This window comes from Naegleria fowleri, assembly GCF_008403515.1.
Source record: "Naegleria fowleri strain ATCC 30894 chromosome Unknown tig12, whole genome shotgun sequence".
NCBI classification, from domain to species: Eukaryota; Heterolobosea; class Eutetramitea; order Acrasida; family Naegleriidae; genus Naegleria; species Naegleria fowleri.
Window position 1 is genome coordinate 275,808 of NW_025407944.1, and position 25,547 is coordinate 301,354.

Here is a 25,547-nt window from a genome sequence, read left to right on the forward strand (position 1 = left end):
GTTTTTCCGAAATTTTTTTTAAATTGATTGGAAAAAAGTGAAAGAGGATGCAAAAGCCTTTGTGAAAAGTTTTGTCATTCAGAGAGAGATGGTTGCAGCATCATATCATATAATATTAATTGGCATAATAATTCATGCATGGTCGTCTCAATTCTTGTCATTGATTTCATATTCAGAGACATCATCATGACCTTCTTCATCCTTTCTTAAGAATGGACTCAGGTTGGTCCATATTCTAAGAGTAGATCTTCCATGTGGACAATTCCATGGTTGTTCTAATTCATCCAACTGTCTCACTATCTTCTCCATTTCCATTCGATTTAATACTTCAATACATCATTCGTAGTAGTAGACACAACATCATGTGAATCATCATTGATATATCGAATTCATTTTCAACAACAACAACAACACTCAAACATCATCCAACAAACAACACACCACCATAACATCCAAGCACACACTTACCTTGTCCAAACATGACTGAAGATCGACATGCCTTTGATGCCAATATTCGATTCACTTTTGATGGTTTCAATTCTTCCTTAATACTTGATGGCATGGAAATATTCTCTGAAAGTATTGAAATGAATTCTTCAAAATCTTGATATGTAAAGGTAATATTCTTACAATGAGGAAGAGAGGTTAAATAAAAGGTGGTGGTGGTGGTGGTGGTATGAGTAGTAGTACTACTATTATTGCCATTATTATTATTATTACCATTATTATTATTATTACCATTATTATTATTATTACCACTACCACCATGATTGTCATTATTATTGCCACTACCACCATGATTGTCTTCTCTTTCTTCAATTTTAAATCCATTCTTTTCAAATAATTTTAAATGATCTCTCACAATGAATTGTTGTGATAATGTTAAATCTAATTTCTGAGGTACAATTAAAGGTTGTGTGAATATCTTGAGAGAAGATTTGAGTTTTTCATAATTAAATTTCTCATCACATGCATGTTGATCCAATATGATTAATTCATTGTCAAGTAATGCAATAATAAAACTCTTATTGAATTGTCCAATAATATTCATTTTAGAGAAATCATCTTTTTTGATGAGTTTTGTTAATTGATTAGAAGTAGTTCGAGTTGTTGTTGGAATGAATTTCATTTTCTTTTTTGAAATGATACTTGTTGGGTCGAGAGGATGAGTGTTGTTGTTTTGATTGTTTTGGTTGTTGTTGCTGGGTCGAGAAGTGTGACTACTACTAGTAGTGTTGTTATTACTAGTGGTAATGTTGGTGTTATTACTAGTGGTAATGTTGGTGGTGGTGGTGGTGGTCAGAGTGGTGATGGTAGTATGAGTTGAGTGTTTCCGATTTCTTTTCCTCACTCGTTGATATTGTTCAATAATTGAATGTTCATTCCAATGAATGTTTGAAAATAATTCCACAATGGAAATGTTGAATTGTGGATCAATAATGGTATTTTCTTGTTGTGAATGAGATTTAGAGTTCACTATAGATGGAGGAGTTTTAGAAATAGTCATCATTGTCATCGTCTCATTCCCATCATCATCATTCTCCATTTGATCATTAGACACTTCTCCAAAAATGATTCTTTTCACAACAGCTGGTGAGTGTTGTCTTTGACGTGTTGTTGTTGTTCTTGTAGTACTATTCCCATCACTTGATAATTGTTGTTGTTTCAATTTCTTTGAATCCTTAGTGTTGTTGTTGTAATTGTTGTTGTGAATATTCAAAATTCTCTTCTTGCTGTTGACAGAAGTGGTGGAGGAAATGAAGGATGATACTACTCGTTTGTTATTGCTGTAATAATTGGAAGAGGATGATTTCTGATCAGAAGATGCATTCAATTCATCCATATTCACTTCATCATCTTCATCATCCATATTTTCATTCACATTAATATTCTCATAAATATTCTCATTTTCATATTCATGATCTTTGAGTAATTCATAGAGACTTTTCTTTTCAAGTATTTTTGGATGATTTGGTGAAGTAGTAGATTGAGATGATTGATTGAATAAGGATGATGATTCTATCAAAGAGTTCTTCTTTTCATTTCGAGTAGTATCATCTTGAAAGGGTGAGATGGATCGAGTCATAGTACTAGTAGTATTACTTGTACTAGTAGTAGTAGTAGAATTGACAAATTCCTCTTGTTCCATTTGTGTCATGGGTACAAATATGGAATCATTTGGATCATGATTGAGAATTGGAGACAATTTCCTGTCATTTTGTTTGTTTTGTAATAAATGATTAGAGACACTTGTTGAATGATGTAATTGTTGTTGACTTGTTGAACTAGTACTCGTACTACTACTACTCAATGGTGATGATAATTGTGAAGAATCTGAAATGGATATTTTCATTTCATTGGTTTGTGAATATAATTTCTCAAGTTCATATTTCATTAATTGAATCATATAAGGTTCAGAAAGTAAATAAATTTTTCTCTTATCAGGTGTGACATTAATATCACATGTGGATGGATCAATTTGAATATTTAGAATATAAATTGGATATTGATTTCTACTACTGAATTGTTTGTAAATGTCATTAATACAACGAGAGAGTTTTGGTAAATCCACAGGACCTTTAAATTCAATGCATGTATCATTTAATATTCACATTGTTCAATGCATGCATCATTTAATATTCACATTTAATATTCACATCACACACATGGTTATAATTCCAAAAATAGACATAATCAAAAAGATATTATAATCATATATTCAAAAGAATATTCTAAATCATGCAACAATTTCAAATGTGTACCTACGTTTGTTAATATATAAAAATTGTCGATCGGATGAACTTCTTCCACATGATGCATCTTGTCTTGAAATATATCCATTCACTTGAATAGCATGTGGTTCTACTTGTTCCACATGAAATTCCACTAATTTTCTAAATTCTTTCAATGAAAATATATTCACAATATTATCTTTCATTGATTTACCATGAGTGATGAGAAGTTTTTGAGAAGAAGTAATCGAGATGGAATGAAGAATAGATTCTTGTTGAGGTTGTTGTGAATAATGTTGTTGTTGAGGTGGTTGTTGAGGTTGTTGTGAGAGGTTGAATGATGGTGTTGTTGATGGTTCTCGTGTTGTTGATGGTGTTGATTGAGAATACATGAATGATCCAATCTCTGATGAGAGTGTGTTGTTCTTGTTGGTAGTATTTGTAGTGGTGGTGGTGAAATTGTTGGTATTGGTTGTGGTGGTAGTGATGGAATTGGTGGTATTATTGGTGGTATTGGTTGTTGCTACTGCTGTCATATTCACACAATGAAAAGTAATTCCTTCACTTGCCAATGCATAACTTTGAATCATATTCATACATTTAGAGAATTCTCTCTTAATATTTCTTTCAAGTTCTTTAAATCTCACTGGAAAGTTTTTAAATAATTCACTCACTTTCACTGTAGTACCATATTGAGATCTATAGACTCGATCTTGTCGAATTAAATTTTGAGAATGATCAAATTGTAATAAATAAGCGAAAGAGTCAGAAAAGGATGATTTCATAGAGTGAGGAGAAGGATGATGATTCAATAATGATTTCATAGAGGAAGAAGTAGAGTGACAAGTAGAGTGAGAAGGATGATTCAATAATGATTTTAACTTTGAATTAGTGGTACTTGTCATCGGAGTAATATCATTAAAATCATCATCCTTGGTGGTGTCATCAAGAATGGGTCGAGTACAAATACTCAATTTACTCATACAACAAATACTTGAGAGAGCCTATGTGAAGAATATGTTTAAATTCATAAATGATCATATCAATTATATATCACACCTATTCCAGTAATAGATACTTACTTCACCTCTAAATCCAAACGTTTCAACTCCATTCAAATCATGAAAGGATGTTATTTTAGAGGTATGATGTTTCTTCACAAGATGATTAAAATTATTTTTTGAAATTCCAATTCCATTATCAATGACTTCAATACTCTCCAATCCCATATTTACAAATTTAATTTCAATAAATGTTGATTTAGCATCAAGTGCATTTTCAATGAGTTCTTTCACTACACTTGTGAGTGAAATGATGACTTGTTCACTACATAATTTATGAATGGAAGATTTTGATAATTGTTGAATGGTTTTAGGAGAAGTGATTGTTTTAGGAATAGTAGTAGTAGTTATAGGAGACTCTGGTTGGAATTCTTCTTCACAACTCTCGCGGTATTCTTCTTCTTGTTGTTCATCATCATCATGACGGATGATCGGTGCAGCACTCTGAGAAAGTGGTGGTTGGAATGGTGGTGATGATGTGGTCCTAGTGATGCTACTACTACTACTCGGATCAGTACTATTACTAGTTGCATCTGTAGTAGAAGTATTCAAGGAGGAAGAGGATTTCTTCCGAATGATCAATCGTGCCGTACGAAAGACCGCATTCGATGACGATGACGATGGTTGTTGTTGTTGTTGTGAAGGATCGCTCATTTTTCTTGAAAGCGCTTGTTGCAGCTTCTTAATGACAACAATCAGTACCGAAATAAAGGATACATTAATTAATTATACAGAAAGAACTCTCTTCCACAATAGAAAGCTGTAACATTCTATTTCAAGTCGTCTTTGCAAGATCAAAAAAATGTCACCATCCAAACAACAATCTCAGCAACAAGCACCATCTCCACCAACATTGACCGTTTTATCTTCCATGTCCTTTTCTTCCTCTTCCGAATATATTCGTCATTTAATTACAAAAGCAGAAATTAAATTTGTCATGAAAAAAGATCCATCGAATTCATTTTCTTATTATTTAAAAGCAGCAGAAGATATTATTCAATCTGTAGGTGTTGTTGTTCACAATAGAATATATGAACACCACTCTCTGAATATTCTGAATATATATATATATATATAATCATTAACATTCGTTAACACCACTCTCTAAATATATATATATTCATTAATATTCATTATTTTCTGTTTGAAAATGATAATAATTATATTATTTACGACTCACACATTTATAGGCCAATTCCTATAAACAAGAAAACAAAAATGAAGAATCATTTATTCTCTTCACTCGATTTATTAATTTATTTGTAAATATTATTCAAAAGGAACATGTCCAAGTGAGAGATCAAATGATTTATAAAGAAAGATTTAATAATTTAAAGAAATATGCATCCTATGCGATGGATCAATGTGAACTTTTAAAAAAGAAATTACAAGAAAATTATCAAGATTGGTATCACCAAGATCAACTACCATCCTCCTCACATCAAATGACTCCATCACTTGAAATAACACCACCACCATCACATCGAATGACTAGTAGTAGTCTTGAGTATACTATTAGTACGATTCGAACTCCTCCTTCAAAAAATACTCCTTGTACGTTTGGTTTTACTCAAAAGAATCTTGTGACTCCTTCCACACAACAACCAAAACAACCAAAACAACAACAACAACAAGATTGTTTGGAACAAAACACCACCACAGAACTCCTTCCAATACGAATTCACTCTTCACTCATTCAACAATTTTTACAAATTTCTCACTCTCATTCTCAACAGAATTTAGAATTTTGTGGAATACTTGCTGGATCTTTGTTCACCCTTCATGAACATTCCTATTATCAAATTTCACATTGTTTCATTCCAAAACAATCATGTACTTTTGATAGTTGTAAAGCTCTCAATGAAATTACTGTATTCAACAAACAAGAAGAATTAGGATTAATTACATTGGGTTGGATTCATACACATCCTACACAAGATGCATTTCTTTCAACTATAGATATGAAAACTCAATATGGATATCAATGTGGATTAAAGGAAGCCATTGCGATTGTTTGTGCACCACGAGCCAAAAGAACACCTTCGATGGGAATATTTAGAATTACTGATGAATATTCCATTAAATCTAGGAGAGGAATTGGAGTGGTGAATGGAATGGAATGTATTCGACAAAAATTTAGAGAAAATATTGAATGGGGAAATCAACATGAAATTGTAAATGACAAGTGGTTTGAAGAATGTTCTCATGTGCATTTGATACAAGATGAGAGTGAATGGCACATGGTGGATTTGAGAGGTAGTGTTATTTGAACTGTTACATTCAATTTGATAGTCAATATTGAGTATTGTTTTTCTCGACATCCTTCGAGTCCTGTCATGGTGATAATGTCAACTGCAATTTCGAAAATTCAAAAATAAAAAAAATAATGAAAGGCTCTCGCTCTCAGAACCACCAAAAAGAAGAAGAAGATCAAGCCTCTTCCTCATCCTCCTCTTCATCATCATCGGAACAAGTCGTTGAAGTTTCTGAAGAGGAACAAACACTTGATCAACAAGCCTTGAAATTATGCGAACATGCACTAGCTGGTCCTATTACTTTTCATATTCATACTTGTTATGTAGAACCAATTCCATTACATTTCAATGATATCAATGGAATGACATGTTTGGAATTTTACAATCAAGTCATGATGAAATTGGAGAAGGAATACAAGGAGGAGATGGAAGAGAATGAACCATCTTCCAGTAATAAGAATCCTAGTAGTAGTAGTAGTTGTAGTAGTAGTAACAGCAACAACAGCAACAACAACAACAGTAATGATGCTAGCATTTGGAATCAATCTCACGATCGTTCATCTCCATGGAGCATTCAATTATTTTTGAAAGATATTTGCATCAATGATTATATTCACGACAACAACAAGACACTTCTCATAGAAAATGAACATGATATCATCCAATCATTATCCAATGAAAAACCATTAAGAGAATTCATTTCTGAATCTCTTTTAAAAATTGAACAAAATGTCTTTGATTTACAAGTATTGTATCAAGATCATCCTCCTCAATCTTTAGAATTACAATTACCATTGCATGTTAAAAATAGAAAAACTCAGTCCATTGTTGATCAAATTGAACAATTCATGTCATTGCCCTACGATTCAACAAAACCCATGCACCACACTCCACAATTATCCTCTTATAATTTTTCAACTGAAATGAGTGTATTGGATCGAAAGTTTATTCATGCCATTTCATCACTGTATGGAGTTTATCACAAGAGTGAAGGTAATGCCAATCAGAGATTTATTAAAATCTCAAAAGAGAGTAGTCTCTCACTTGCAAAAAAGAAAAAACGTAAAGAACCAAATTTTCCAAGCGGAATGAGTACAGTGATTGAAGACTTTCTATATTTGGGATCTGGGTTGGATGCCAATGATGAAATTCAAATCAAATTGAATCAAATTGAATGCATTCTCAATGTCACTAAAGAATGGCCAATTGGTAAATCGATTCCATCCTATATTGAGTATAAAAGAATTGCATTGAAAGATGAAAGAGAAGAATCTATTTTGCCATATTTTGAACAAGCTTTTGAATTTATTGAACAAGCATTGAAAAAGAAGAAGAGAATTTTAGGTAAGTATTGTGTGTATAGACATGTCGTCGTGCGATGGTTCATGGTGCTACTATTACTACTATTATTGTTGTTGTTATTATAATAATGTAATATGATGTATTTGTTGTGAACACAACATGACCATTTGAATGTCCACTAAACTCTTGATTCATACCTTGAATATCCACTAAACCTGGAGACTCTTACAGTTCACTGTGTGATTGGAAAGTCTCGAAGTGCATCTTTTGTATTAGCATTTCTTATGAAACATTTTAATTTTAATTTGAAACAAGCATATGATTATTTAAAGGAAAGAAGAGAATTAATTAGACCAAATGATGGATTTATCATGCAATTGATGGAATATGAATACAAATTGCATCAAGGACGATTTACAAAAGTGAATATTCATATGGAAGAAAAGGATGGAACTGTTGAGAATGTTGTTATTGATCCTAATAATAATAATAATAGCATTAGCACTACCATTAACACCATCAATAATAGCATCAATAATATTGCTAGCATCAATCATGGTACTGATAAAGACACCACCAACCAAGTCATTCAATCATCCTCTCCACCACCAATCCACATGCCTCGATACCTTTCAACATCTTTAGAATGGGAATTTAAAGAAACCAAACAAGAGAAGGCAATAAGAGAAAAGGAAATGCGAAAATCAAAACTCAATGAAGAGGAAGAAGCAGAATTAGAGAGAACATTTTTAAATGATGAGAAATTGAGAGAATTATTGAACGAATGTTTTCCTCCTTTATCATCCATACAACAACAACAAGAGGACACTTTGACCACTTGCTGCATCCAAATGGATCACAATAAGGATCATCTGAGAACCTTTTCAAAATCTCAAGTACAACAATTTGTCAAGTTTGTGAATGCTCATCCTGATGTCACCAACCATCCATTATTTGCAAATGCAAATTTTGTTAAATTTGTTCACAATCGATGTGCCAAATGGTTTGTTGCTCAATGTCGACATTGATCGAATGGTATGATGATTGGCACTTTTGTTTCCATATTTGAATAATCTGATTCATATAGATGCACACTTTTGTATCTTCCTTTGTGGTAATAAATAATAAGGATGAGTGCGATGATGATTCAATCATTATCAGCTGTTGATAAGTATTAATATTGCACATCATCATTCTTTGGATGCAATAAGACTAAATGTGTGTCCTACAACAACATGGCTCATCAAACACCAAAGAACAGGAACAAAAAATTGTTGGTGTAGTTTGTTGATTTGTAGTGAGGGTTGAACATTTCATAATGACAGATGTTCAAGTTGGGATCTATCACGCCTTAGATATAATTGGGTTTGGGAAAGGATAAATTCATCTCTCGTCATTTCTCATTATTGAACCTCTCTCTGCACAATTATGATAGTATTTCCAACCGCGTCGCGACGCGGTGCAGTATTTATCCGTCAAAAAGGGACAATGATCAAGGCTCCTATCAAACGCAAATCCTCACCACAAAATCCTTTCACAACACATTTGCGGGAAAAAAGCGCCCATTTAAAAAACTCTTTCAAATGCTGCTGCTGCTGCTGTTGCTGTTGCTTCTTTCTGCAATCTCTCCCATCGTCCAGACGTCCAACAACAAAGTGACATTTTCCTTCGACACTTCTCTCATGTTCGTATTCTGTGGTTGTGTTCTATGGTTTCTTGTTCCATGGTCGTACGACCCGAAAGTATCAGCAGTGAGTGCAGCAACGATTACTGCATCCATTTCACAAGCCATTGACACTGCTGTGCAAGAGGTAGTCTCTACCACTGAATGGGCAAATCAATATTCCAAGTAGGTTATTGTTCCTCTATCTCTCTCTATCAATTAAAAATCACATGTTGGCTCGTTGTCATGACTAACCCCTATCCTCATTCATTCATTCCTACACACACACACACACACCTCTTGATTAATGAACCCACCCATCATGACTCACTCACACACACACACACACACCCGTATGTACTCCCACAACTATGAATGAACCCACTCACTCACACACACATTCCCAAATGATCATCAAAAGATATGGACTAGTCTTTACCACTATTCCCATCTGTCCTCTCTCTAAAACATTTTATCCTTCTCAGAATCCATTTCCATCTTTTAAGAGTACCTTCAACGTGTGTTATGAAAAACCTCTTCATCCTTGGATTTACTTGTATCAAACACTTGGTCAAATGGTTGTGGATCGACTCAATACTCACTATCGAATTCAAATGGCAGTCAATTTTACCATCTTGCCAGTGACATCCACAAGAGGATATTTCGATACCATGCAATACTATGTAGATGATGGTTCATGTGATCTTGTCACTTCACATACCATATGGACCGATGAGAGAGCCTCACGAGTTCATTTCACATGTCCCTATGGAACGAGTAGTTTGGGTTTTTTGAGAAGTGCTTTGGATCCCCAATTGGATTTGGATACTGTTCAAAAATTGAATTCTACTCAAAATGTGACCATTGTCACTTATACAGGTTCTTATTATTATACAGTTTCAAAGAATTTATTTTCTAATGCCAATGTCTTGTTACCCACTTATGAAGAATGTTTCAATTATGCTTTACAAAAGAAAGCTCATGCAGTGATTGGAGATGCCATGGATTTGAATTTCTTTTTACAGGCCAATAAGGATCAATGTTCATCATGTTTTGTAAAATCTATTGATGTTCCATTTCAATATGGTGCATTAACCACAAGAAATATTATCAGCAATCAAGGAACAAGTGGAATCTCCATCAATTTAGTGTGGAACACTCTGGTTATTTGGATGCAATTGTACTTACTTGACAAGTTGACAGTTTGTTTAGAGAGTCAATAACTCTCTAAAAAAAGAAATATTTACGATAGCCAAAAATATCTCTATAAATGGGCAAATTCAAGTGACAGGTATCCATCAAAAAAAAACAACTGCTCTCAACAACAACAACAACAGCAGTCATCACCACAACAACAATTCTGATACCCTCTACAGTGAACCAATCTCTCAACAATGAAGAAACTTGCCACTCTCTTCATGGGAGGAAACAACAATGAAACAACAGCCGATGAAAAGAATAAAAAAAAATTACTTGAGAAGGGAGTTCAGCAATGGACAAAAAAAGATGTGTCACTCTGGTTGAAATCTTTAGAATTGACTGACTATTGTAAAGAATTTGAAAAAGCGTAAGTGTAAATACAGTGTGTGGAGAGGACAATATTCATGTCTGTATGGGAATATATCGCACCCTCCTCCTCCTCCTCATCATCATCAGTGATATTACTGGTGCAGAATTATTAGAGTTGACGGATGATGATTTAATCAAGGATTTAAAAGTTACCAAATTAGGTCATCGTAAACGATTGAGAAAGCACTTGGAATATTTGGTACAACATCATGATTTTCTCAATGATGATGAGGAAAATACACTCTCTGATCACTCCAATGTACTTTCCAGTAATAGTCAATTCGTGTCGCAACAACAACAGTTCAATTCTTCTCCAATTGGAACACCACCCTCTTCCATCACTTCAGTGACTACTGGTCAAACTCCTTCTACTCGATCATTGAATCATCACTTAAAGTCATCTCCATCGAATTTGAGTCATCAAACCAATGGTATCAGTAACAATCACAGACAAGAGACATCCTTGTATGGTGGTGGTCAATATGGTGATACAGATTCTGTTTCTTCTTCTTCTTCCTCTTGTGTCAACATTCTTTCGACAGATGCATTCTCTACTTTATGGATCAAGTGTTATGAGTTACCACAACAACAACAACCAACAATGATGGGTCAACAACAAGAATCTCCTCTCAATGAGAGTAGTAATAGTCACCACAACACTATGATTTTAAAATTTAATTTAGGTAATGAAAATGATGGAATTCAGAATACAAATTCTTCCATGAATTCCATCTTGTCACAAATTCCTTCCTTAGAAGAGGTGAAACAAGAAATTCTTTCAAGACTTGGTCAAAAACAACAACATGTTCCGTATTCTTCTTCACAACTTCAATTGAAATACAAAGATGAAGATGATGATATGATTGCATTGAAAAGAGATGAAGATTTCAAACTATGTGTTCAACAATATCTACTTGCAAGAAATAATTTCATATCATCATTGTCGAGTACTAATAGTCGACATACATGTCGATATTTAAAGCTTTACATGAGCTTGCCATCATCAAGTAATGGTATGATCAAGATGAATATTCCTTCCCAGGTTGTTCATTCTTCCGTGAACAATCACCACCTCAATGATGAATTGAATCATTCCAAAAAGACCATTCAAGGTTGTTCGATCAATAGTGAAAGTGAAGAATTGGTTGAAATATTGGATGGAATGGTTGAAGCCATGATTGTCATGACTGCTCATGATAAGCTCATTAAATATGTCAATAAGGCAACAGAATCACTTTTACTCTTCACAAGAGAGGAATTGATTGGATTCAATGTCACTAAAATAATGCCAAGTGCATATCGTCAACATCATGATGAATATGTTGATCTTTATTGTAAAACAGGAATCCCAAAGATTATTAACAAGGGAAGGATAGTACCTGTTAAAAACAAACATGGAAAGGTATTTGATTGTTGGTTGAGTGTGAGTGACAGTACATGGGGTAATCAGAGAGCATTCACTGGAACTTTGAAAGTGATTTACTCGTCAGATTCTTCGAGTCCTTCTTCCTCTTCCGTCAACACTACCACCACTCGTCCTCAAGTATTTCCTTTCTTAGAAAATATGGTGGATGGTGTCATTATTATTTCTGGTAACGATGATATTGTGAGATATTTCAACAAGTCTGCAGAACAAATGTTTGGATACTCCAGAGAGGAAGTGGTTGGTCAAAAAGTTGGAATGCTTGTCTATGATGAACGTGTTCGACAATGTCACAACCAATATGTCAAGAGATACATGGAGAGTGGAGATTCTCACATTGTTGGAATTGGACGTCGTGTGGAGGCTCTGACAAAGGATGGAAAAATGATTCCCATATTCTTGTCAGTGAATGAAACCAAATGGAACAATGGTCTCAATGGAAGATGCTTTATTGGTACCACCAAATTACTCGATCAGAACAGTGCCATTTCAAAATATGTGTAATACTACTAATATAATTTGACAAATCCTCAAATAAATCCTCATGCAATACTCATTCTCATTTCATCCTCTGACCATTCTGAAACATTCAGATTGATTACAATTCATTGTCATTATAATTATCAGATTTATTACTACTACACTCGACTATTTACAAAAATAAATCAGAAACACCTTCACCTGAATCCATTTCAAACATAAAGTCATCATTGGTTGATGGTTGATGATGAGTGGATCCGCTTGATCCAACAATACCACCACTACCACCACCTCGAAGAGAATCATGATCCATTAAACTAGCACCATGTTCAAATGGTAAAGAAGCATGAACTGCTGTGGCTGTTGAAGAAGAAGAAGAAATACCCATCTCTTCATTTGAAGCTTCCTCTCGATCCACCAAATAGACGTCAATAGGATCTGCAGGTGATTTTAGAAATATTTGATATCTTCTCTTTCCCAATTCCATTCCTTCATCAGGATCAGGAACTGTCAATGTAGTACCTGATGGAGCCTTAATTGCAATAACTGTTCTGTCTTTTAATGTTGGAATATCCAAAACATCATCATAGGTTACAAATGCTAATCTACGATCTGTTTCGTTTAAACATCGAAGTGATTCTTGAACATGATAAATCAATTGATCGACTTGTCTTTCTTGAAATTCAATTTGTGCAATTTCATTTTGAATAATTTTAACTTCTTCACAATTTTCAGGTGCATTGACTGCAATTCCTGTTCCTAGCCATTGAATATTATTTTTAGATTTCTTTTCAATTAATCCAATTCCTTCTAAAACATTTGTAATGTCATAAATTCTTCGTTTTTGTACAGAGAGAGTCTCTGCAGCATGATTTAAATCTAAAACACCATCTTTAGCCTCTGCAATGAGATGAATAAATTTTCGAGTGAGTAATCGGAGAGAAGAATCATCACGACAATTCTTGTTGGATGATTTTGAAGTACTTGTTGTTGAAGAGGAGGAAGTGGTAGTACTTCTTGTTTTTCTCTTCTTTTTGGATGTAGATGTGTCTTCTTGAGTTGTTGTTGTTGTACCACTACCATCACCACCACCACTACTCATTATGGATTGATCCATGGCATTCGTAGTATTCGTAGTGTTATTATTATTATTATTATTGGTAGTCGTTGGTGATGATGACTCTTCTTGATCTGCTGCTGCTTGATGTTGTGAAAGAGAAAGAGCCGAGATCATGGATTGATAGGATCGTTTTTGAGAGGAAGAAGATCGAGTTACTGTATTGTTGTTATTGAGAGGAGGAGAGGCATCATCGTTGGAGAGTGATGCTGAAGAATCATTGGGTGATGATGGCATGATTCTCGGACGAACAATACACTGTGATGATTCAAGAATACAACAACCAATAAAAGGCTTTTAAAAAGAATATTCGGAAACAAAGTGACACTTTGGAATTTTTTTTTTGAAGAAATGCTTTAAATTTGGCAGTCCACAAGGAACACATGATGCACCAATGAGTTGTTATCGATTTATTTTCATGATGAAGAGGGTCTTCAATCTCTTGTCGACTCCACAACAAGGTGGAACTTCTTCAATTTGGAATCTGACGAAAGAAGGAATGGATGACCTATTGAAGACATTTGAATGGATTGAGGAACTATTCGTCTCCAGTGTTCACTTTGAATCTCAATATTCTCTGCGTACTGAAAGATCACATTGATTAATAGGTGTAAGTGCATGGTTGTATTAAAGGTCACAAATTTCATTGTCATTTCCATTAAAAAAATTATCCTAATATGGTGTTTCAAAGGTCAGAAGGAAAAAGGACAGTATTGTTTTGCAGGAATGACTATAGTGCAGCGTATGTATGGATCAGTACTGTTCCGTATCTGATAAACAATGGTCTTGAAATTAAGCTCATCAAATGGTTGCCAAAACTTTCTTGCTTCCTTTGCTTTGTCTAATTCATTTCTTGAAGAGGATTGAAATTTGTTGCAAGAAGCCCAATAACAAAATGTCTTCAATAACGCTTCACAATCATCCGTAATTACACTTTCTGTAATGTTTTTGAGCAATGAGAAGTGTTTGTAAATATGAAATCATTTGGCCCAAACTGCTTGCGTTTTCGATACTTTTACCACGAGCTTTTATGTCACCAATAATATTTGCAATTTTAGTTAGTAATGAGTGATTAGATAAATATTGTTTTGGGCTTGTGTCCTTTACCTTCAAATCATTTTGTGCCATTTTTTTCGAGGATTGCACTCATTGCGTTATGGACCTCACTCTCCACTGAACTGTTTATAGGCGTGAAAAGGTTTAATATTTCATCACTAACCTGGCTAAATAATTGGGCCTGTGCATTAAAATTCCAAAAGCTTTGATGTTTTCAAATTCTTCAAGTTTTGAGTTATGCTCGATTGAAAGAAAGGACAAAAATGAAACAATTATGAAAAAAACAAATGATTTGGATCAAATTCACACATCGATGTTGAATTAATTTCCCTTGTTTTTGCTTAATAAAATATTTTCCAACTCTTCAATAGAAAACCAACAGATATGGATCCATGGAAGAAACGTAATTCAAACGCCTTTCATTCACCATTAACCCTTTGAAAAGTGTTTTGTGAACTTCTTAATTATCAATAATGGAAGCTGAAACTTATTGTTTTCATCGTAGTTATAAATATTTTCACAATTTGATTTCGGCAATTATTACCATGTTGGTATTTATCAATTCTCAAACGAACTAAATATAAAAGAGTTGGCTGTAATATCGATACACATTATTAAGCAACTTGCACTCGTTATTGGCTACACTTTTGCTGTATAATTTGAAATATTAAATATTTAAATATAATTTATGTTCAATAGTTTATTCGTACATTATTGCAAATATATTAAACTCCATTGAGAGTAAATATAATAAAATTATCCAAATGAAATAATAATATAACAAGTTTTTGCACACTTAGCAATGACTATACATGTTGGCCAGTTGTTCGAGATTGCTTTGACGACGGTAGTGATGCAGAATCTAGAATTGGGAAAATTCGAGAAAAATTCTTATTTGCTTCACACTTGTTAGAAATGTAATTCATTAAAGTTTAAATTTATTTAAATTAAATTACAAGAGCGCATACGTCGTCGGATAGATTCCTCTGATGACTCATGGGATGATAGAATTAAGGAATTTGAAGACAATGTTGAGACAAAAGAGAAAGCGAAAGAGAGATATAATCCGCTCTTAAGATCTTGAAGATGAAACAATAAAAATTTTCTTTTCTTGGTATTTCTAAATTAAGTTGTCCAAATAAAGAAGTCTTTTTATATCTTTATGATTGTGTGTTTTTTTCGAAATTTTGGTCGATGTGGGTGTACAATAGTAATTACTGAGATTTCTCATCTACTTCTTGGGAATCATTGCCTTCTTGACCACCTTGTCAGACTTTTTGTTAAATTTAGATTCATCCTTTGCAATTTCCTTGGCAAATTCTCTACCAGTAACAGTAGCATCATAGGCACAATCTTTCAATTTCTTTCCAGTCAAACCTCTCTTGGCACAAGCCTTCTTTGCCCATTTAGGAATTTCAATTTCTTCCTTTTCCAAAACTCTTCTTGGTTGATGAGTTCTAAAAAGGTTAGCAGCTCTGCCACCATCTTTACCATCCACAATTAAACCACGAGAGAATTCAATGTGATCTGGTGCATCCACCTGTACATCCATATAAGATCGACCATCATGTAAAGTAAATTTTTCACCAAACAATTCCACACCATCATCCGATTTGACTATGAAAGTATTTTTAGTCTTTCTCTTTAAGAAACCTCCATCCAATTCATATTCTTTACCAATAGCAAAACGTGCTCTCTTCTTATTCAAATAGAATTTACCACTTGATGAACTGTATTCAATAATATCAGCACCAATCTTGACAGCGATGGCCTTATTGACTGTAGCAGTACCTCTCTCTCCTCTCCACTTGGAAATACGAACATGAGCAATAAGGGATTGATCTAAAGTTTCAGCCAAAATGAAATCACCAACACCATTGAAGAGAATGTCTTGTCCTTCCAATGTGACATAGTGAGGATCACCTCTTGCTCTACCACGTGGACGAGGTCGAGGTTGTCGTGAGTGTCCTCGAGGACGTGAACGAGGTGGTCTTCTTGGGGTGCGAGGTGGTACTCTTGCTGGTCTTCTTGGCACACGTGGAGTTCTTGGTGGTGGTATTCTTCTTGGTGTGCGAGGTGGTACTCTTGGTGGTCTTCTTGGTGTTCTTCTTGGCACACGTGGTCTTCTTGGTGTGCGAGGTGGTACTCTTGGTACACGAGGAATACGTGGAGTTCTTCTTGGCTTTCTTGGAAGACGAGGTCTCTTGGTTTGCGAGAAGGTCTTCTTGGCTTTCTTGGAAGACGAGGTCTTCTTCGACTTGGTTTTCTTGTTGGTACTTCAGGTCTCTCAGAAGGAGGTCTTGTTGATTCTTCAGGAGGATTCATTGGTGTCTCTGGTGTTGTTGGATTTTCTGAAGGTGTTGTTGGTGTTGGTTTGCGAGAAGGTCTCTCAGGTGTTGTTTGTGTTGGTGGATTCTCAGGTTGTGAAGGTTGTGAAGGTCTCTCAGATGGATTCTCAGGTTGTGAAGGTGTTGTTGGTGTTGTTGGTTGAGAAGGAGGTCTTCGATGTCGTGGTGGACGAGGACGTCTTGGTGTTTGCTTCTCAGAAGAAGGTGTTTGACGTCTTTTGTCCGTTCTTCTTCTATTGTGATGAGTATTGCATTTGGCTAATTTTCGAATCTCTTCCACAGTTTGCCAACTAATTCTTCTCTTACATTTACGAGGAATTGAAATAGAGAATCTTTTTGCAATTTTACGAATACGTGATGACAAGTACAATCTTGGATTCCATTTCTCTTTTAATTGTTTTTTCAAAGTCACGAGACGAGAAATTTCATCCTTGAGGTTTTCACTCGTTGTCGATGATGCCATGATGATGGCTGGAATACAACAAATCACAAGTAGGGAAGCAAGAATGAATGTCACTGCCCACCCTCCTCTAATGAGGGATGATGATCTCTGTTTCATCATCATTGTGTTCTATTTTTTTGAAAGTGAGTGTTAAACAAAATCAAATGACCTGACAGGTGACGAATGAACCGAAAATATATCCAGTAAATACCACCACATGCGGTAGTGTGAAACCCCTCCATCTACTACTACTACTACTACTACTACTACGAACCTACTATGAAATAGTGTCAGATCAGTATTCAAGTGTATCATTGATAAAACAAATATTTGAAGAACCCAAATTGATCTTGTTGTTATTAATTTTAATCCTTTTGAATTATATATTCTCAACAACTACAATTCTTCTTTCAGTTCTCTTGCAACTTGATAGATAGCCTTTCCAATTCTCTCATAATCCTTCAATTCATTGTAAATCTGTGCAGATATTCTACAATACATTTTAGAATCAAATTCAAAGAATACGACATACGATCTATACTTTTCTAAAAGTATATTTTGAACTCGAGTCCAAAAAGTGACATCTTCACCAAATTCTAATGGTAATTTAATATTCACCATTGCACCACCCCATAATCTCTTATCTTGAGTAATCACATGAGTTCCAAATAATTTTGAATACAATTCACCAATTTGAATGGCTAATTGAGAATTGTAATGTTGAATCTTTTCTTCACCTCCTAACCATTGTCTATATGCAATAGCATCTTGAATAGATAAATAGGATGAATAATCTCTGGTTCCAATATATGAAAATTCTTTTTGATAACTCTGTTGAGGAGTATTTGTGTAATAGAAACTAATGACTGTTGGATGTATTTGGAAAGATGCTTTTGGATTTTTCCATATAAGGCAACCAGTCTGTGATTGATATACCATTATATTTAACCATCATCATTACCATAGTAATAAAATTATATTCATCGTATTATCATCACCATATTAATAGAATATACAAGTACACCTACCTTTGGTGTGAATAACCATTTGTGAGTATTTGATAAATAATAATCAGAATCAATTTCAGAAACATTGAATGCAATGTTACCAATACTATGAGCACCATCCACAATGGTTGCAATGGAATGTTCTTTAAATATTTCCACTAATTGTTTCACTGGTAATGTAATTGCTGGTGTTGATACAATGTGACACATGACAGCAATTTTAATATCATGAGTATTCAAATGAGAGAGTGTAAAGGACTGTACTTTTTTTAGAATATTCTCTTCACTTTGAATATCTGAGAGTGTGAAATTCAATTCTAATAATTCAATTCCATAAAAATCATGAATATATTCCAATGTTTTTTTAACCATTCCATAAGCAGTATTGAAATAGAGAATGGTCAGTGGTTTCTTCAAAGTATCTTGAATCTTCTTGTTCCAACTAGTTGTTGGAAGATTGTTGTTGTGTTCAAGAAATGGATAGGATCTAAAAATAGCATTAATCGCAGCACTTGCATTCTCAACCAATACAACATCATCTTCATGTTGAGAACCAATCATTTTAGAGAGAATTTGACGAGATTGATTATATTTTGGAATGACCTTAATTCTGAACCATTCATCGATAGATGTTTCCATTTCAACTGTTGTGAAAGTAGTAGTATGAAAGTAGTAGTAGTAGTAGTTGTAGTACAGTACACAGAAATGGTAGTGGCAGTGGTATTCACAATGTGTGTGTAATAGATTCACATCCATCAAACCACAGACGATCACAATTTCGAAAAATATAGGTGGACAATCAACGATATCATCTTTTGAATGTATAAACTTACCTTGATAATTAAAATTAGCTTGTAACACTTGTTTAGGTGTAGATCCATAGGAACCATGATTCAAATTGGTATAGTTCAAATCGGTATAAAATTGTTTTTTCATTTCAAGAGAACCGAATGAAGGAGGAGAAGAAGAATGGTAGAACTTGTCGTTGGACAACATGCTATTTGTGTGCATGATGGTATGAAGAGAGGGTGATGATGATGGTGAGCAGTGGTTAGAGTTGGTGGTTTTCCAATGATGCATCAAAGGATTCTGTTTCTGAATATTTTTGATCATGATGGGGTGGTGGTGGTGGTTGAAAGGATCTCGTCGTTTGGTTTCATCATCATCATCACCACTCGTCGTCGTCGTCGTCGTCGTCGTCGTTGTTGTTGTTCTCCTAGTATTATTATTATGTATAATGATCGCCATATGGCTATTAGAAGCATTTAATAGGATGATGATGATGGTGATGAATACTGTAAATGACACTACCAACATGATTTTCTTCGTTATTGGCCTCATCATGAGTTTGATTGCCTTTATTATTATTATGAATAACTTGTAACTCTCAAATTTTTTGCCGAGCGCGCTCACTCGATTATTGGTTTCCTTAAGATGATCATCGCCATTATTGAGATCACAAGTTGGTGATCGCGCGTGCGATCAGGAAAAGCTTTAGAAAAAATATTTGTGTGTTGTTCTTAAGGTTGAACCAAGAGAGAGAGAGAGAGAGAGATATCAAGAGTCACTCCAAGTGTGGGCAGTAATAACCTCATTGACATTCCAAGTCATTCCCCTCCTCATTCTCTGATCCTATACCAAGATTATCCTAGATCATCACCAACATTTGAAAATACTACTCCACAGATCCTACTCCTTATGGCTCATATAAGCTCACCAAGAAACAAACACCTTGAATTCCTTAGGAAGGACGTTGTTGAATCAAAGAAGAAGAAGAAGATGTGTGGTCAAAATGTAAAGGATCACGATGATGTTAATGATGGTGATAGGGACCCAAGTTTAGGTGATTTCGAATCGAGTCAGAGAGGTCCACGTGGAACACTCAATCATCCACAACAATCTTCCGAGCCTACGATGACCACCAGCACCACCACCACGAATATCACCACACAGACCAGTGGTGGTGGTGCTGGTGGTGGTGGTAACAGAGTTTCGAGAAGTACAACTACTACAACTACTACAACTCACACACCACTCTCATCCTTTATGAATTTTGCAAAATCACCCAAACAAATTGTACCATCCTTAGCCTTATTCCATCTTTTGAATCCTCAGGATGACCATCATCACCACTCGAATCAAAGTACTGTACTTTCATTGCTATCGGCTCGAACATCATCTTCACTCTCTCCAAGAATCAAGAACACAGGTCGAGAGAATTCCACTCTTGGATCACTCACAGATCGACCTTCCAACAAGAATGTTACAAAATCTACATTGACCAATGTGCATTCAAAAAGTGAGTCATCCTTAGAACTTTCCAAGACCCTTCCAACTTGTTCGACTGAGGTTGGAGGAGTGGAGAATGATCATTCTCAGGTCAAGACAGATCAAACTCTGAAATGTAATACTACCATTAGCAGCACTACACTTGATCACTCTACTAAAACTACCACTAATACCACTACTAATATTATTACTAATATCACCACCACCATTCCAACTTTGAATCACACTCATTCCAATACTCCTTCGACACCTCGAAGATTTCCAAGAGTGGAATTCTCCAATCATGCCATCAAATTGGAAAAGAAAATTCTCGATTCCACTCAAACCATTCGAATTCATAAAGAACATGAAGATCGTGTGAATTTGGTTCATGAATGTATCAAACAAATACATTCACCATGTCAAGAACAAGTACAATTAGGAATTGCTGCTCTCAAAGAAATTGATGCCATTGATTATTCCATTCGTTATGATGAATATCAATCACCTTATGAGAAGAAACTCTCTTCTCCAAGAATTGCATCATTTTCAAATGTTCATTCCAAATATTTAGAATCAAAAAAGAAACAAGTTGTACCCAAACAAGAAGAAACATTTTCACCTCAATTGATATCCAAACAATTCAAAAACACATCTCCTCGTTACTTGGATTATATCAAGAATGAACATGTTCAGAAATCCAACAAGGAAATTATTGAACAAATGAAACAAGAAGCATTATCCAAGAGAATACAATCTCCAAAGAATGAATCAAAGCAAGGATCTTTTTCGAAACATTCCACATCAGATATTAATGAGGCATCACCTGTTTCTTCTCCTCAACGATTTTCATCCTCCAAATTATATCCTCAACATCATTCACGATACCATCCATTGTATTATTCACCAAAGAAGGGAGTGAAACTAAGTGAACAATTAGTTTCTGAATCAACACCACATTCAAAACCTTCCTCTCCAATGAAAGGAGTTTCATCTCCTATTGCAAGCAAGTCACCTCAAATTGTTCCAAAAGTGCATTTAATACGAAATGATGAGAAATCAAAGAAAGTTAATGACAATTTGAAATTGTTAATGGAATCTGGATCACTAGATGATTACAATGATGAATTTGAGATTCTTCATAAATCAGGTTTGGAAGATTCAGAAATATTGTCATATACGCTTGAAAACAATACTGTGGAGGATGATGATCTTGTTGTAACAGATCCGAATATTACAAACATGGAGCTGTTGCGTGCCCTGTCACCTCCTCCCATTGAAGAGAACACTACGAATACTAACGAATCAATGATTTCGTTCGAAAATGACAAGTATACAACTTCAAATAAGGAACAAGACGTTTCAGTCTCTCCAAAGAACAACCAAGTAGAGACAATGATACATCAAGAATTGACCCAAGAGATGTCCAGTGATACAACCATGATCACACTGCCAGATTCTGACATAGATGTTGCAAGTTCTCCCAAAACCCAAGATCATCAAGATGAAATCAAAATGGAAAACACCACCAGTGAGGATGAATTCGAAACAATGGATGCTGATGAAATGTCCATGAAAAAAGAATGAGTTTTTATAGAAAACAACTAAATTTTAGGAAGTTCATTTCTGTGAGATTTGTCGTTACTGCTTCTTGAAGATTTCATATATTGTGCAGAATCACTTGGTTGAAGAATTGAAGAAATGTCGCTAGTGGCTGTGGATCCAAGAGTATTTTTGGAATCTGTCGTGAGTGAAGTATTAAACTCCATGTTGCGTGTCATTGATATGGATAACTTTTTCCTTAATCCATCGATTTCTCTTCTCAACTGATGAGTTTCTTTGTTGTACCGCTCATTCAAATTATTGTACAAAGATTGTTGTGTTTCAATAAGCTTTTCGAGAGAGGATTTCTCTGCATCTCGATTCTTTAGATCTGTTTTCAACTTTTCAATAATGATCAAATTCTTTTTGTTCTCTTCTTCAAAGTGACTGGATATGCTTTGATAGATATCAGATTTCGCGTTTTTTTCAAATTTACAAGTGTCAGATAAATTTCTAATTTCGATCAAGTTCTTCTCTCGCTCTTCTTCTAATCTCATCTTGTACTGGACGAATTCTGATCGAGTACTGATGAGCTCGTCTTTTATGGACTCGTACAATGTTTTATATTGTTGGATTTGATCTTTCAACTCTTTCACTTGTTTTGATAAAGCCACTTCTTTTAAAGCATTAATGCTTTCAAGTAACATTTGATGTTGCATCTTTTCATTTTCACTTTCAAAAAACGTTTGTGTGGAGGCATTGGATGTTGTTACACAGCTCTTTGATAGCATTTGAAAATCAGAAGAAAACGGAGAGTTTGATTTTGTTTCATATTTCATTAAGCGAGAGGTCATTTCATCTAAAAGTTCTTCAGAGTTGTCCTCTTCAAACAATTCATCAATTATTTTTTCTTCATTACAATTTTCCCAAAGAGTTTGAGATAATTCTTGTGATGGCTCTAAGGATGGCCTTTCTCCTCCATGACATCTATGTTTTAAGACTTTTTGATACATGTCATGGGATATACGAATACTTTCATCTTGTTTTCTCACGTATTCTTTCAAATCCTTAATAAGCTGTGATTTCTTATCAAGTTCTAGTCTAAGTTTTTGAATATATTTGCTATAGAGATCCAATTTTTCTTGTTTTGAAGAAGATGTTGAAGAATTGCTCACAATGATACCATATTGATTAGGAGTTGTTCGATGATGAAAGTGGGTAGTTTTACTTGCATTGGGTAGTGGAGATTGAGCACGTCGCAAGAGAGAATGTAACTTGACATTTTCGGACAATTCTGTGGTTGAAAGCCTTCTCTGCAATAAATTAGAGTTTGGTGAAGGGGAATGACGAAAAGAAGATAAGGGTGAAGATGATGATTCAGCAAATGATGATAAGTGGAGAGGAGGATTTTCTTCATATGCAAAAGTGATCGGAGGAAAGTTGGAGTGCAAAAGGGAAGATGAATGATTACCACTTGGTGGTGGTGTTTGAGAATGGATACCAGTGCTGGTGTAAGATCTCTTCTTTGCTGGCTGTATTCGTTGTTGTAATGATGATGATGAGTGGTTGGGATCGGACACAACAGCTGATTTTGTTCTGGCTCTTGTCATCGATGGAGTTTCATTATGATTCATTCATTGCATAAAAATCATATTCTGGATGTCGTTTGGCCAAACAAAAAGAAAGTGGCGCCTTATTCCGTTTTTTTTACGGTGATTCGACCCAAACAACAACAACAACAACACCACACTCGAGGATTGAGCTCAATCATCTTTTGTTCCATTATTGTTTGTTACTGATTTTAAAAATCAATGACAATGAAATTTCTGAACTTAAAGTTTAATCTTCAGAGTTGATCAAATCTAGTTCTTCTCTCAATAATGCATTTTCCTTCTCCAATAGTTCATATTCTCTCAACAATTTCATAATTTCGCTTCCGTGATGATCATCCAACTGATCAGATATCCATTTCTCGAGATAGGGTATAGAATTATTACTGAGAAATACTTGATTCATGCATTCAGCAATAGGATTCTGTGATGATGACGACGATGCCATGAGATCACTAAATGTTGTGGAGCTGGTGGCAGTAGTACCTGAAGAATGTGGGACGTTCCTCATAGAATGATGATGATGAACAGTAGAAGTTGTTGTTGTTGTTGTTGTTGATGAAGAAGAAGAAGAAGGATCAAAAACCTCCAAACTGTGTTGCTCATCACTCACACACTGAAGATGCATCGTCGATGGATCATGCCATGATCGTATTGAATGAGATGAAATGTTCGCAGGCATACGATACATGGAAAGAACATCATTGGAAAATTGAGACAATTGTCCAGTATTAACTACCAAATTAATATCTTGTCTACATGAGAATTGAAAATCAATGGGATCATTGATTGAACACAATATATTGCCATACAGAGTTTGAGTGTAAGAATTCTGAATGTATGGAGAATATACTTTGGTGTTGTAAGACAATAATTGTACAAATACTTCATCTTCACCTCCATAGATTTGATCTTGAATGCAATATTTGATATTTAAACCAATATATCTTTCTAAAATAGATTTAAAATTAAGTTGATGTAATTGATTGGAATGAGTACTTGTTGAATTATTGTTGTTGTTATTATTATTTAAATAAACTTGTTGATAGATCAACCAATAATGTTTCAATACCGATTGATGAAAAAATTGAAATAAACCTTTCAATTTAGCGATATTAATATATTCATCACATGAATGAGAAGAAAAGCCTAACAATTCTAAATTATTTTCATCGTGATGTGTTTTGATGTATTCATTGAATATGTCAATGTTGTAAATAATTTTAAAAGATTCAATATGAATATTCTTATTTTGATACGTATGAGTCCTGTATCCAAAGAGTAATACGTAGACTTGTTGTTGTTGATATTCGACTTGTTGGTTTTGATTAATAAAAAAATTGTGTAAACGCATTAATAAATCCTTGTGGATATGGACAGTTGCATTTGAATTGGATATATTTAATTTGAGAAGTGATGGTGATGTTGTTGTGGGTGGATGTGTAGGAAGGTTCGTTGTGTTCAGATTATGACTGCTCGTTCGATCATCATTGATGCTCCTCGGAGCGGAACGAGAAGGGTGATTCACCGTTGATTCACCGGTGAAAGAGGGAGGATGAGGATGAGGGGATGAATCGCTACTGCTGCTGCTGCGGGGAACACTCATTTTTTTTTCAAACTAAAACTCGATTCGAAATGCACACCATCATTGTGCATTCAGGGTTAAATGAAT

At 34.7% G+C, this 25,547-nt stretch overlaps 10 protein-coding genes across 10 annotated transcripts; 4 read left to right on the plus strand and 6 right to left on the minus strand.

Annotated features, from left to right (window-relative positions):
* Nucleotides 1-147: 147 nt before the first annotated feature.
* On the minus strand, nucleotides 148-4,447 carry FDP41_011813 (uncharacterized protein; the record flags this gene model as incomplete). The annotated part of the gene is made up of 4 exons (XM_044702264.1): nucleotides 148-326; nucleotides 469-2,577; nucleotides 2,767-3,736; nucleotides 3,815-4,447. 4 exons carry the CDS (start codon nucleotides 4,445-4,447, stop codon nucleotides 148-150), a joined length of 3,891 nt encoding a protein of 1,296 aa, XP_044566665.1.
* A 148-nt stretch (nucleotides 4,448-4,595) lies between these two features.
* FDP41_011814 (uncharacterized protein) lies at nucleotides 4,596-8,378 on the plus strand (the record flags this gene model as incomplete). The annotated part of the gene is made up of 4 exons (XM_044702265.1): nucleotides 4,596-4,796; nucleotides 4,984-6,049; nucleotides 6,187-7,392; nucleotides 7,582-8,378. The coding sequence occupies 4 exons, from the start codon at nucleotides 4,596-4,598 to the stop codon at nucleotides 8,376-8,378; spliced, it is 3,270 nt and encodes a 1,089-aa protein (XP_044566666.1).
* A 654-nt stretch (nucleotides 8,379-9,032) lies between these two features.
* On the plus strand, nucleotides 9,033-10,236 carry FDP41_011815 (uncharacterized protein; the record flags this gene model as incomplete). Its single annotated transcript, XM_044702266.1, has 2 exons — nucleotides 9,033-9,199; nucleotides 9,435-10,236. The coding sequence occupies 2 exons, from the start codon at nucleotides 9,033-9,035 to the stop codon at nucleotides 10,234-10,236; spliced, it is 969 nt and encodes a 322-aa protein (XP_044566667.1).
* A 171-nt stretch (nucleotides 10,237-10,407) lies between these two features.
* On the plus strand, nucleotides 10,408-12,509 carry FDP41_011816 (uncharacterized protein; the record flags this gene model as incomplete). The annotated part of the gene is made up of 2 exons (XM_044702267.1): nucleotides 10,408-10,580; nucleotides 10,670-12,509. 2 exons carry the CDS (start codon nucleotides 10,408-10,410, stop codon nucleotides 12,507-12,509), a joined length of 2,013 nt encoding a protein of 670 aa, XP_044566668.1.
* A 148-nt stretch (nucleotides 12,510-12,657) lies between these two features.
* Nucleotides 12,658-13,839, minus strand: FDP41_011817 (uncharacterized protein; the record flags this gene model as incomplete). The annotated part of the gene is made up of 1 exon (XM_044702268.1): nucleotides 12,658-13,839. One exon carries the CDS (start codon nucleotides 13,837-13,839, stop codon nucleotides 12,658-12,660), a length of 1,182 nt encoding a protein of 393 aa, XP_044566669.1.
* A 2,050-nt stretch (nucleotides 13,840-15,889) lies between these two features.
* Nucleotides 15,890-17,469, minus strand: FDP41_011818 (uncharacterized protein; the record flags this gene model as incomplete). The annotated part of the gene is made up of 2 exons (XM_044702269.1): nucleotides 15,890-16,589; nucleotides 16,694-17,469. The coding sequence occupies 2 exons, from the start codon at nucleotides 17,467-17,469 to the stop codon at nucleotides 15,890-15,892; spliced, it is 1,476 nt and encodes a 491-aa protein (XP_044566670.1).
* Nucleotides 17,470-17,844: 375 nt separating this feature from the next.
* FDP41_011819 (uncharacterized protein) lies at nucleotides 17,845-19,451 on the minus strand (the record flags this gene model as incomplete). The annotated part of the gene is made up of 3 exons (XM_044702270.1): nucleotides 17,845-18,369; nucleotides 18,477-19,099; nucleotides 19,289-19,451. 3 exons carry the CDS (start codon nucleotides 19,449-19,451, stop codon nucleotides 17,845-17,847), a joined length of 1,311 nt encoding a protein of 436 aa, XP_044566671.1.
* Nucleotides 19,452-20,234: 783 nt separating this feature from the next.
* FDP41_011820 (uncharacterized protein) lies at nucleotides 20,235-22,310 on the plus strand (the record flags this gene model as incomplete). The annotated part of the gene is made up of 1 exon (XM_044702272.1): nucleotides 20,235-22,310. The coding sequence occupies one exon, from the start codon at nucleotides 20,235-20,237 to the stop codon at nucleotides 22,308-22,310; it is 2,076 nt and encodes a 691-aa protein (XP_044566672.1).
* A 17-nt stretch (nucleotides 22,311-22,327) lies between these two features.
* On the minus strand, nucleotides 22,328-23,875 carry FDP41_011821 (uncharacterized protein; the record flags this gene model as incomplete). The annotated part of the gene is made up of 1 exon (XM_044702273.1): nucleotides 22,328-23,875. The coding sequence occupies one exon, from the start codon at nucleotides 23,873-23,875 to the stop codon at nucleotides 22,328-22,330; it is 1,548 nt and encodes a 515-aa protein (XP_044566673.1).
* A 229-nt stretch (nucleotides 23,876-24,104) lies between these two features.
* On the minus strand, nucleotides 24,105-25,481 carry FDP41_011822 (uncharacterized protein; the record flags this gene model as incomplete). The annotated part of the gene is made up of 1 exon (XM_044702274.1): nucleotides 24,105-25,481. The coding sequence occupies one exon, from the start codon at nucleotides 25,479-25,481 to the stop codon at nucleotides 24,105-24,107; it is 1,377 nt and encodes a 458-aa protein (XP_044566674.1).
* Between the last annotated feature and the right edge of the window lie 66 nt (nucleotides 25,482-25,547).